The following is a 13,522-nucleotide window of genomic DNA, read 5'->3' on the forward strand; positions in this document are numbered from 1 at the left end:
TTTCGTGAGATAGTAACGATTCCCCTCTATTTTGCATTCTCACCAGCAGTGTCCGAGAGTGCCTGTTTCTCCACAGCCTTGCCAGCAGCATGTGTTGTCCCTCATACCTTTTAATCTGTGTCAGCCTGATGGGTGAGCAATCGTCCTGCGTACGTTGAAGCCTTTTTCCTGTGGCTGGCACTGTGAACCTTCAAGCCCTTGCCTGTTATCTGGCATTTTCACGTAGAGGTTCAGGTTTTCCCTTGGGGGATGATTTCGCCAGTTGTTCCCTCTGTTCCCTTCTTGAGCCTCCCCTTCTGTGCCCGGCACCTTACCTCCACCCTCTGGTTTCAGGCACCTTAAAAGTCCTGAGGTCCATTTTTTCCTGATACTGCTGAAGGCTTGAGTCATGTGTGGTTTTCTTTGCTCTGTGTGGATTATTTATTTATTTATTTATTTATTTAATTTTGGCTGAGTTGGGTCTTCATTGCTGCGCAGGGGTTTTCTCTAGCTGCGGCGAGCGGGGGCTGCTCTTTGTTGCGGTGCGCGGGCTTCTCATTGCGGTGGCTTCTCGTCGTGGAGCACGGGCTCTAGGCACATGGGCTTCAGTAGTTGTGGCACGTGGGCTCAGTAGTTGTGGCTTGCGGGCACTAGAGCGCAGGCTCAGTAGTTGTGGCGCATGGGCTTAGTTGCTCCGCGGCATGTGGGATCTTACCGGACCAGGGCTCGAACCCACATCCCCTGCATTGGCAGGCAGATTCTTAACCACTGCGCTACCAGAGAAGCCTGCTCTGTGTGGATTTTGTTGTTTTGGAGGGAATGTGAATGGTAATGTTTAGAATCAGACAATCATCATTGTCCTCTAGTCCCAGAAGCCGTAGCTGTGAACCTCTGTGTATTTAAATGTGGCTTATTTATAACCACATTCTGAATCCCATGGGGCCTGTCCAGGCAGCTGTCATACTTTTAGACTGCTTTTCTTCACATTAGTTGGTTGATATGGGAATAGATATTTATTTCAGTAGTCAATGAAAAATATAATTAGTTTCTTTTCCTCCAAAAGCATAATAATACCCCTCAATATGACGTACACATTTTTATGCTGTTGTTGTTGTTTTGTCAAAACATAAGGATCTTGAAAGAAGCTGAGATAAACATTGAAATTTCTTGGCTGCTTCTCTAATCCTGTGCTTGCCACTTTTCCTGACATTGGTTCAACCCAGGGATTGATGTTCTGTTGCTTTTGCAGTCAGTTTGTGGCTGTGTTTGTTTGCAGTGTTCCTGGCTCCCTTATGCTCTGGGTGTTTTGCTGTGATTTCCCGTTCCCGTTACTTGTAGTGAACCCTGGCTGCTGTGGTGCAGCATTGTCTGCCTTCCAGGGGGTTGTGGAAGGGGAATGCTAGGAGAGAGAGAGAGAGCTCCTGAGCCACGGGTGGGTGAATATTTCCCAATCCAACATTAACATTCTTTTACAGCTACTCGCTTAGTAGTGAGAAACTTCCTATTACTCTTACCAAACAGGTACCTAGAGACAGCCATACTTTTTAAGTGAGTTCACAGTTACTTACTTAAGACATCATAATGATTCTGCTGTCTATCTTGAAAAATAAATGAAATAACTTACTAACACATGATCATGTGAAAAATATGTAATTTCCTAATTGTATTCACAGTGGCAGTATTCATTATTTTGGCCTTTTACCCAAATATTTTTAGACTCTGTGAGTTCGAGAGTGACATTTTATGGTACCGTCAACTTAAAGTAGCAAAGTGATTTTTTAAATGAACAATTTGTATTACCAATTTTTTAACATATTGTGTATTTTATTATACTTTTCATTTAAATGTTGGTAAAGACAGTATTTCAGGGAGATTTCTTACATGGAGAAATATTTCAGCTGTATTATTATTTTTTTAATCATGTACTATGTGGTTTATTAGGGGGAGAATTCCTAAGAATAACAGAAATTATTTTACTCCTTTGTAAATGTTTGGTCCAAATTTCATATGAATTTCATTTATTAAAAAATATAGCTAACAACTGATGAAGAATAATGTCTCACAGAGCTATTTTTGTCTACTGTTTCCTTAACTTTATAAAATATTATAAATTGTTTATCCAGTATTATTGTTAATACGATTTATTTAATCTTTTAGAAAGGACAACTGGGTAGACCAATTTTGGATGTGCCATATTGGAATGCAAAACCAGCTCCCATGCCTAACATTGGATCAAAATATGGAAGAAAAGCTACCTGGATAGGTGCAAGTGGGGACCAGACTTTCTTACGAATTGATGAAGCACTTATTAATTCTCATGTGCTCGCTACATCAGAAATTTTTGCCAGTAAACACATCATAGGTAATACCCCAAACAAGCAAATGTCCCTCCAAAATAGCCTTGATAGTAAACGGTCATCTTTCCCTTTTATGAGATGTAGTCCTGTAGCTTTTTGTTTTCTTCTGTTTGAAGTAGTTTAAAAGAAGCTTCTAAGTGTCTATGTTTATATGTATCTATGTGCTGGAAGAATGAAATAATTAGGAAAGTAGAAACCAAAGTACTTGTAAGCTAGAGAGTGGTGGAAATATGAGCTAAATTGTAGTGGTATAAATCCTATACAGTGTATTGGAAAGAGGAATTTTTCTGTGTTGGTTCTTGTCAAGTAAATGATGGAAATTAGTTTTATGGAAGGTTACATCAGTCAAACTTTGACGTTTCATCGAGACCAAGGTGTCAATTTATACTTGTGTCCATGATATCATGAATAATTATATAATAGAGTAGTATTGTGTAGAAATTAAGGGCATGTGTTGTGGACTTAGACAGCCTGAGGTTTTAGTCCAAATTCTGCTACTTAAAGGTTTTTAGTTACTTAAATCCCTCAGTCTCAGTGTCTTCTTCTGTAAAATGGAGATAGTAATAATACTTACCTTATAGGAAATGCTTATCTTGTAAGTTGGGGGAATATAAAAAGGTAATGCATCTTTAAAATATATAAATACTTTTTCCTAAGGCTTGGTACCTGCTTCTATATCAGAACCTCCTCCATTTAAGTGTCTTCTGATAAATAAAGTGGATGGGAGTTGTAAAACGTTTAATGACTCTGAACAAGAGGATCTGCAAGGATTTGGTGTGTGTCTTGATCCTGTGTATGATGTCATTTGGAGGTAAGCTTCTCTGTTTATAAAATAGAGTAATAAATAAGTTTGGATCAAATTGTACTTTTGTGGAATATAAAAGTCATGTATAGGCAGACTTTTCATAGATGAGAACTCTCCTATTTAACTGTTAACTACACTTCTATCACAGTGACTCTTGGGGACCTTCACTCTTGCTACCTTTAGTGTAGTGGTTCAAAGCATGAATTCTGAGCCAGACTGCCTAGGTTTATCCCAGCTGCACACGTTGCTTTCTGTGTCGCTGTGGACAAGTTACTTTGACTCTATGTGCCTTATTTTTGTCATTTATAAAATAGGTATAATAATGGTACCTTATAGGCTGTTATGAGAACTTAAGGTAGAGGCGCATAGTAGGTGCTGTAGAAGGCTTTGCTACTCTCATTATAATGAGAAATTTTACTCTCAAGAGTTCTCTTGTTAATTATTTTTAGTCTGTCAGCATTCTTGTCTGTATTGTATAGAATTCACTCTATTTCCTGGTCCCGTAAATATCTAATCATTACCAGCTATGTAGAAGAAATTATGCCAAAGACAATACAGAATAAATATGATCAATGAGCTTGCCCTTTAGGAATGTATGTAACAAAATCCCCATATTGGTAGAGAAATATACAGGGTTATCAAACTCTGGAAATTATAAAAATGTAGAGATGGATACAGGTACACAGGCGATTCAAGATATTATATTGTAACTTGTTTAAAATTTATTATGGTGCTTTATATACATAATGAGTAAAGGAAAGAGTTATCCTCAGATTTGTAGCTTTGAATGCTAATAGGGGGTGTATACTGCCCTTACCAGAGTGGCTCATCACAGGACTTAACCATTTTTTCCCCCTTGCGTTGTTTATTTGGCCAGCCTTAGTAGGAATCCAGGTAAGTTGAAAGGTTGAAGTGGCATGAGTGAGGAGGGGGAAGACTTCCTCTGTCTTCTTTATTCTGCCCATTCCTGCTTTCATTTCTACCAGCCATCCAAGTCTTAAAAGGCCATGTTTTCTATCAGTCCTGAGGCCTGATTCCTAGTGAAGGAATTATAGTGCTTCCCAGGTTGCTCACAAGCTTGCTATCTCACTTGGGCATTTTGTGGGAAGACTTGGAGGCGAGAATTGAGTTGAGTAGTGCTTTTAGACCTCCGTAGCAGCAATATACAGGGTAGATTAGATAACAAGAGACTAGAGGTGAGTAGTCTTATAGTGATTCTTATGAAGACATGAGATACTGAGAACCAGAATTAGAGTGGTCACAGTGGAACGGAGGGGGTAGAGAAACAAATGATGTAAAAATAGAATTATCCTCAACTATTTACTGATTGGAAGTCAATGTACAAGAGACTTAGTTACCAAAGAGCAAGCTCTGGTTTGGACCTAGGTTTAAATTGATGTTTGATTTTCTATGATCCTTACATGTTTTATTTTTAAATGAAGTAAATTTGCATTAACAAAATAAAGTAAAAACTGGCAGTATGGAATTAGTTTCTGGATACATTTACTAAATTAGAAATGCATTCTCTAAATTAGAGAGAACAGTAGAAGTAGATTCTAACATTAGAATCATTTCCCTGGGGTCTTAACAGAACTCCAAAGTGCGGTATCCGCTTACTTGAACCTTGCCTTTTTCACATGTGGTAGCAGTGGGGACAGATGATCTCAAATGCTTGTCAGGTCCTTGATCATTTACCCTTTATTCTAAAACAGAGATTAAAAGATGAAGGACAGTCTCCTTCTGTGTTTGAGTAAAACAGCTGGAAGGTGGAGAGTTTGTTCCTTTATCCTGACTTCTGGCTGCTTTGTGTGCTCTGTGTTTTTCAGTAGGGTATGTGCATTTTACAGCTATCACAGACATTGCAGATTCAGTATTAGCTTACTTTGACTTTCCTTCCGGCCTGAGTCTGCCTCCTTTTGTATTCTTAACAATAACTTCTCCTGAACAATTAGAAACTTTTAACATTTGAAAAGAGCAGATAAATGTTAATAGCAATTTTATTTCCCATGTCAAAATTTACAAAACTAACACATGAATCTGTGTTATTTTTTAAAAAGCAAAGCAAAAATACAAACAGGAAAAATGATGTGGTCCTTCTCCAAATCTTTTTCTTCCCCCGTACCAAATCCCACTAACCTTCGCTATGGGTCACAAGTATTAGGTTTGGTTTATATTGTTTGATACCTTTTCTTTTTTTTTTTTTGCGGTACGCGGGCCTCTCACTGTTGTGGCCTCTCCCCCGTTGCGGTGCACAGGCTCCGGACGCGCAGGCTCAGCGGCCATGGCTCACGGGCCTAGCCGCTCCGCGGCATGTGGGATCTTCCCGGACCGGGGCACGAACCCATGTCCCCTGCATTGGCAGGCGGACTCTCAACCACTGTGCCACCAGGGAAGCCCTGTTTGATACCTTTTAAAATGCATGTATTTTGTTTTTTATATAAATAAGACTACAAGTATCACTTAGATTGATAGATTAAATTAAAAAGCAATAAACCAATAATATTAATGCTCCTAATTATAGCAGCTATTTTCATAGAATTTATTCTGTGTGAAGTATTATTTTTAAGTGTTTTTTAAAAATAATTTAAAATTTTTAAATTGTGGTAGAAATAACATAAAATTTAACATCTTAACCATTTTTAAGTGTACAATTCCGTAGCATTAAATATAGTCACATTGTTGAACAGCATCTCTCCAGAACATTTTCATTTTGTAAAACTTAAACTTATGCAAAGAACAGCTCATTTCTCCCTCCCTCTCACTCCTGGCAACCACCGTTCTACTTTCTGTTCCTTTGCATTTGCCTACTTTAGATATATATATATAAGTGAAATCATACATAGTCTGTCATTTTGTGACTAGCTAGTTTCACTTAGCATAATGTCTTCAAGGTTCATTCTTTTTTTTTTTTTTTTTTTTTTAAGCCGAATGGTATTTCATTGTATGTTTCTACCACATTTTCTTTATCCCTTCATCCATCGAAGGATGTTTGGGTTGCTTCCACCTCTTGACTATTGTGGATAATGCTGCTATGAACATGGGTGTGCAAATAGCTCTTCAAGATCCTGCTTTCATTTCTTTTGGATATGTACCCAAAGTGGGATTGCTGGATATAAGTGCTTTTATATTTAGTAAATTTGGATCATCAAGTGCAATTGACTGAGAGGACCAGACTTAAATAATACACTATTTTGATACAAACATTTGAAAAATCATAAAGAAAAGCAAGAAAATAATAAACTTTTGAAATTCAAGATAATCGTTACCTTTGAAAGGAAAAGGAAAGGAATTGAGTTGGGAGGGAGACACAGAGTACTTAATAGATAATGGTAGTGTTCTTTTTACTAGTGTATATTGTGTCATTATTCTTCATACTTTATTTTGAAAATATTTTGTTACTTTTCTTTTGTGTGTACTCGATAGTTGATAAAAACAACTCTTCCAAAAAGAATTTATAGGATAAAAGAGGTAAAGAAGTGGAAACTGCTTTTTGAGAATTTTGTTATGAAAGAGATAAAAGGAATGAGATAATGGCAGGAGGGCATTGTGGGTCCCTCACGGTTTTTGTGACTGCTTTACTGTTTATTAGTAAGATTCAGCATCTGCATGCATTCTGTTTGTGCTTCCTTCCTAAGAACAGCATTCCATGTGCTTTGCCCACTTTCGATATGGGATTGATTATCTCTTACTGGCTTGCGGGAGCTCTTCTAGGTTGTGGATATTGCAGTTTTGTCTCATATGTTTGTTTCATGTATTTTCTTTGGACTTATCTTTTGTCTATACCCTTTTTTATGGAGTTTTTGCTGTACAAAAGCTTTACATTTGTAAGTACACATTATACTTTTAAGTATACTGTTGCTCTGTTATTCATGAAATGTGATCTATATTACTGTTTTGTCCAAATTATTTCATTTATAGTGACATAATCACTTTATTTATATCTTTAGCTCAGATATGGAAAGTCATGAGCTACGTTTTGTCCTGTTTAAGCTGGCCGTATTATTCTCTTTTTATTGTCAATTATACTTCACAGGTTTTATTATACTGTAATTATTCTCTTTCTTGAAAGGTTTCGACCAAACACTAGAGAACTATGGTGTTACAATGCAGTGGTTGCTGATGCCCGACTTCCCTCTGCAGCAGACATGCAGTCCCGATGTAGTATTCTAAGTCCTGAACTTGCCTTACCAACGGGATCAAGGGCTCTCACCACCCGGTCTCATGCAGCTTTGCACATTCTAGGTAGGGTTGGTATTTGATGATCAGCTAATTTTCATTAATGTGTGCTGAGGATTTTTTTTTAAGAGTATTTAAATTTGTATATCATTCTGTCATGTTTGTTAAACAGTAATGCGCTAGGTGCAAAATAAGTTAAATCCTCTAACTTTAAGAGGTTTACCCTACAGAAAACAGTACATCAGACTTACACCAACACCCTGAACGATTCATATATGCCCAAATATAAAGCAGCCCTGAATATAATTTTCCTAATATGTGTCTTGTAAAGTAATGTTTTTGCTGAACTTGAATATATAAACTTTAGTGATGTAGGTTAAATATTCAAATGTATAATTATAATATTTAATTTTTATACATTATTTAAAATAAATTCTATAAAATATATGAATTTTATAGTTACCACTTGTTTCTTCTTACATAATAGTTTTCCACAGCACATCAACTTCACTTCTAATTAATTAATTTGAGATATAGCACTTTTACAACATCGGGTAGCCATTGTAAACATCCAAAACTAGCACTGATTAAGGTTATCTCAGGCTACTGTGTCTTCCTCAAATAGTACTTTAAGAATCAATCTAAAGTGATTCAGAGAGTTTGATAAAAGGAAGAACCTTGTAGGGACTCAAAGATTAAGCTATTCCAACTTTTCAGAGAGAGAGTTTTGTGTGAAACATTGTCATATAGCTTATGTTTAAATATGATAATTACCCAGGCAGAGGGTAATTTTTATTGGTTGTAAAAGTATCTTCCATGAAATGTTAAAGCTTGGAATAAATTTGTTGAGCACAATTCAGAATTTATTGTTTTAATTTATCCCCTCCAGCATCTCATACTATAAGTACTCGGGGAAGTTTTAATTTCAAGGAGTTGAATTTTTGTTTGTTTGCTTTTAGGTTGTCTTGATACCTTGGCAACTATGCAAGATTTAAAGATGGGTGTTGCCAGTACAGAGGAGGAGACTCAAGCAGTAATGAAGGTTTATTCCAAAGAAGATTATAGTGTAGTAAACAGGTTTGAAAGTATGTATATTTATGTTTAGGAAATATTGTCTTATAAATGAAATACATGGATATTTTAAAGCATAAGTTATCATTTGCATCTTTTAGGTCATGGAGGTGGCTGGGGTTACTCTGCTCACTCGGTAGAAGCTATACGTTTTAGTGCTGACACAGACATTTTACTTGGTGGTCTTGGTCTGTTTGGAGGTAGAGGAGAATATACCGCTAAAATTAAGGTAAGCAGTTCATTCTCACTGTTGCCTTTTGTGTTTGAAGATAAGTATTTTGACTTAGTTTATTATTTTATAGAAGGCACCTTTGCATGTGCCTACTCTCTTGTAGCCGTTTTAATGATAAGATGCAGGGGCATTTGGATGTAGCTTTAAAAAGTTTTTAGCATTTTTACTGCCAAATACTGTGTAAACAGACATCATCACCACAGGCGTGGGGACCAGGGATGAAGTGAGTAAGGGGATGGATTCCATCTGGTAGAGAGTCAAAAAACAATCAAAAGTCCTAAGTTTACTGCACTATTCATCTCAGAAAGGGCAACAGTTATACTAAGCAAAGGATGTGCTCAGCCTTTGAAAATTTACTAATAGCTTGAATTTTCTGTTGTCACATTATCCGATTTTGCTCTTAAAGTGAGAGAGACGACTAGAGTTTATGCCTTAATTTCAATAGCAGGCTTCTTAAAAAATTCTCAGTTAAGTACTACTGTAGTCTCAGTCCTTATCTTCCTTAACCAGTCTACAGAATTTAATCCAGTCGAGCTCTTCTTCGATATGGTTTCTTCACGTGGCTCCCAGGACACCACACTTCATTTTCCTCCCATCTCCCTGGCCGCTCTTCTTAGTCTCCTGCCGGCCACTCATCATCTTCCCGACCTCTAAACGCTGCAGTGCCGGAACTCAGTCTTGGACATCTTTTTAAAGTCTACTCACCCCCTCGGTGATCCAGCCTTACGGCTTTAAGTATTTTTTCTCTTATCGCTCTCACACTTAATAGACCTCCAAAGATATATATACAGCTGCCTACTCTGCATCTCCATGTGGATAGCTAACAGGTATTTGGGATGTAACATACTCAAAACTAGGCTTCTGACCATCTCTCTAAACCTGCTGTTCTCTTGTCCTTCCCCATCCCAGTTAACTGACTCAGAATAGAGTTAACTTCATTCTTCCAGTTGCTTAGGCCAGAAATCTTGGAGTCATCCTTGCCTTCTTCCCTCTTTCTTTCACACCCCACATCCACTCTCACAGCAAATATTGTTGGCTGCACTTTGAAAATAAATCCAGGATCTAACCACTTCTAAAAACTGCCCCTGGTACCAAGTTGGTCCAAACCACAGCTGCTTGGAGCATTACAGTAGCCTCCCAATTTGTATCTGCTTCTGTCCTTGCTCCCTTTGGTCTGTTCTCAACATAGCAGAGTGATTCTAATAGTATTAGAATAAAAACCAGAGGGCTTACAAGGGCCTGAAAAACAACATCAGAACTGACTTGCATCACCACTCTGACTCTGACCTTATGTTATACTAGTTGCTTCACTCTAACCTAGCCATACTGACCGGCCCTTGTTCCTCAGACATACCAGGCATAGTCAGACCTCAGGACCTTCACACTTGCTACTTACTCCCTCTGACGGCAGCTCTTCACTCCGGTACCTGCAAGGCTCACTTCCTCTTTACCTTAAGATCGTGACTCCTTGGTGAGCCTATTTAAAACTGTAAATCCTCTCCCTTACCACAGACTTACTTCCAGTAGCCCCCCCCCACCCCTTTTTTTTGTTTGCATTGTTCACCCCTGTATGCCCGGTTCTTAGAACCCTGCCTGGCACACAGTATGTGTTCAAAATTATTTGTTGAACATAAACAGGGGAGCCAAGTTAGGGGCAAATCATTTAAGGACCTTTATATCATGCTACAAAGAAGGAGAAGAGAAAACCATTGAAGACTTTTAGATTAAGGCAGTATTCTAATCAGATACTCATTTTAAAAAGACTGCTGTGGGTTATTCAAGAAAAGCAAAAACCCTTAACTTTGTGGAATATGGGTTAGAGCAAGGAGAGAATGGAGAGAAGAACTAATTAGTTCATATTGAACTCTTCTAGCTAGTAACACTGCTAACACTGGTTGCACTGACAAGCTTTGGTACCAGCAATAGGAGAGACACAGTGCTGGTGGAGAGATTTGGAAAAAAGGATTATCCCAGGTTTTTTAATCTGAGTGAGTAGGTGAATGATAGTGCCATTAATCAGAGCAGGGGAGGCAGGAGGGAGGAGAGATGAGTCACTTTACAACTGGTGAGATCGAGCTGCCCTGGGGCATCCCAGGCACAGACTAGGATCTGAGGTGGAGACAGATCTTTTAAACTATTAGCATATATAGTTGAAAAATGGAGACCTCTAACAGAGTAATTGTCCAGTAAGTTTTAATATCCCCATCTCTTCCTTCTTAGTCTTTTACTCACCTTTCTTGTAGTTCACCTACTATAATCATCAAGAGAAATAAGGGTTTTAAAAATATGTATTAGTCCATTTTTTTTTAAAAAAGATCCCTTCCTCATAATTCTCATTTATTTTCACTTAATTTCATAACTTTTCCTATTTGATATCTTCTCTTTTATTCTTTTCCTGTACTCTGCAGTCCTCCCCCTTTTTTATAACTGTTTTTTTCCCCCTCACTCTATCTCCTTTTCCCATCCCATTTGAGCTATTTTCTGTTACCTGTTTTCTTAAGGATCCTTTCCTTTTATTATTCCTCAGCTAATATTTTTCTAGCCTTTTTTTTTTCCGCTGGGTATTTTTCTAAGTGTTCCACCAACATCGTTTCACTTAATTCTCACAATTACAATGAAGTAGACGCTGCTAGTGTCCATCTCCCTTTAATGGATGAGGAAACTGGGTCCTAGGATCTCACAGCTAGTTACGTGTTGAAGCAAAATTCTACTACATTTGGAAGCTCACTTAGAACTTAGAGCTCTCTCACCTTCAGATGTTTATATCTGGTACAGAACATTTTTGGAGCGTTTGCTCTAAGTAGGCAAATATATAAAATAAGGAAAACTGAGGTTAGTACAGACCATAAGACATGTGTTTCTTAATTTCGATATATAGATTTGTACATTTCACTGAATAACATTTTTTTAAAAGCAGGTACTCTTTTACATTCTGTAGTGTCCAGCATCTACTGGAGACACGAGATTATAAACATATTATTCAGCAGGTCTGCATGACTGAGTGACTGGGCACAATATGTTTTTCTCCTCTCCCAGCTGTTTGAGTTAGGTCCTGATGGAGGAGATCATGAAACTGATGGAGACCTTCTTGCAGAGACTGATGTGTTGGCTTATGACTGTGCTGCTAGGTAAAGATTTCTTCGGTATTCAGTGTAATCCTTGCATACTTAACATGACGTATTTATTATAAGTGAATAACGCAACTTAAAGAGAAGGTTTTAAATAATCTGTGATCAGATGCTTAAGAAACTAAATTATATACTAGGTAATATACCTGTTACTTTTAATAATGCTACATTAAAACTAATAGTATCCTTCATATTTGTATTTCACAAGATAAATTGACTGTTTCTACATTGAAGATGGAAATATACACATATTTTGCACACATATTTTCATGCATCACTTAGAGAACACCAAATATGCTAGTGTTCTAGTGATGCAGTACAATTATTTGCTACCTGTAGCGTTATGTATACTGTGTCAAATAGTCATAGTGGGTCGTACTTCAGATCACCTGTATGCTCTGACACCAAGCCTATAGTATTTGCTTGATTATAACACGCTTGGAGAGGTGGCCAGCTTTACTGAAACCTCTCAGGAGGTAACCAGAATCAGGATGTTTATTTATGAAGGTTCATTAAATAATAAAGAGACTTAGATTTTATCAGTCTTCTCTGTGTAAACTTAAGAATTATCTCAAGACTGTTATGACAAGTTAGTGATTTGAATCAGGGAATATTATGATGAGAAAAAGAACGGATTTGGACTTCATGATAATGGTAGTATACTGTCTTTCCCAATGATAAATAACTACATTAAGAAAACCTTCTGTGGCATTCATAAGCTTTTGGTTAATGAAAATGTATATTTTCTGAAGATGGTAGTAAGGCATTGAGTTTACTTTTAACAGACAAATACTTTTTGAGAACAAAATAGTAAACCTAAAGAAAATTTTGACTGTTTCTTCACTTTAGGCATTAACCAATATCAGGAGATACTATTTCAGTACCTTCTTAATGTTACACACAAATGAAGATTAGGGAAATCTCAGGAAAGTTAATTGATTAATTAATTTTTAACAAAGACTTAAGATGCCATTGTTATCACTTTTTTGAGGATATGATTGTGAGTCAGAAATACAGTGTATGGTTTTATGTATAGAGAATCATCTAGATATTCTTCATTTGCCTCCTAACGAAGCCCAGATTCCTAAGGCTGGTGTTAAAGGCCTTTCACAATCTTTCACAGCGTCTTTTTAAACTTTCCACCTACTACTTTTCTCTATCTGTCTCAGTGCTTTAGCCTAACTGGACACCATGCCACTTCCAGACCCTGTTTTGTACTCTCAGACCCCTGCCGACCTGTTCATGACAGTCTTCCCCTTCCTCAATATCTTTATTCTTCTCTCTGTCCCAGCTACAACCAATATGCACTCCTTCCACGCTATTACCTAGAACTTTGTAACTCGGGTATATCTTTATCAGATGCCCTTATTTGTATACATGTGTTTTCTCTCCTGCTAATTTAATGAACTTTTTGTGTAGTTACTGTGTGACAGGCTCAGTTCCAAACAATTTGTCTAAACTCAATTCCCAGAACAGTCCTATCCTATGAGCTAGATATTGTTTTTATCCCTATTTTCAGATGACGAAACTTAAGTCACAAAGAAGATGTAGTAGTAACTTCCCCAAGGTCACCCAGCTAGCGAGTTACAAAGTCAGGCCTTGAACTCAGACCATCTGACTCCAGAGCTCTCCAAAGTCTTTAACTGAATACATGAACCTTAGAGTTCAAAGTTTTCCAACAAAGCTGGCATGTTTTTTTTAACAACAGTTTAAAAAAATTGTCTTATTTTAGTATGAAAACTTTATAATATTTAAGCAAGTTTTAGAACTCAGG

At 37.3% G+C, this 13,522-nt stretch overlaps 1 protein-coding gene across 21 annotated transcripts in view; it reads left to right on the forward strand.

The window, feature by feature from the left end:
* The window catches only part of MYCBP2 (MYC binding protein 2), a 276,112-nt gene that overhangs the window by 122,965 nt on the left and 139,625 nt on the right, over positions 1-13,522 (forward strand). For all 21 annotated transcript variants that reach the window (XM_089899231.1, XM_089899222.1, XM_089899228.1 and 18 more), the window contains 6 exons: positions 2,137-2,341; positions 2,994-3,147; positions 7,211-7,383; positions 8,277-8,402; positions 8,490-8,617; positions 11,657-11,748. In XM_089899231.1, the coding sequence (XP_089755357.1) occupies positions 2,137-2,341; positions 2,994-3,147; positions 7,211-7,383; positions 8,277-8,402; positions 8,490-8,617; positions 11,657-11,748 (878 nt within the window). The remainder of the gene's footprint in view (positions 1-2,136; positions 2,342-2,993; positions 3,148-7,210; positions 7,384-8,276; positions 8,403-8,489; positions 8,618-11,656; positions 11,749-13,522) is intronic.

The sequence above is a fragment of the Delphinapterus leucas genome, chromosome 18, assembly GCF_059928025.1.
Source record: "Delphinapterus leucas isolate spDelLeu-1000000601 "Yukka" chromosome 18, BTC_Dleu_Yukka2, whole genome shotgun sequence".
NCBI lineage: Eukaryota > Metazoa > Chordata > Mammalia > Artiodactyla > Monodontidae > Delphinapterus > Delphinapterus leucas.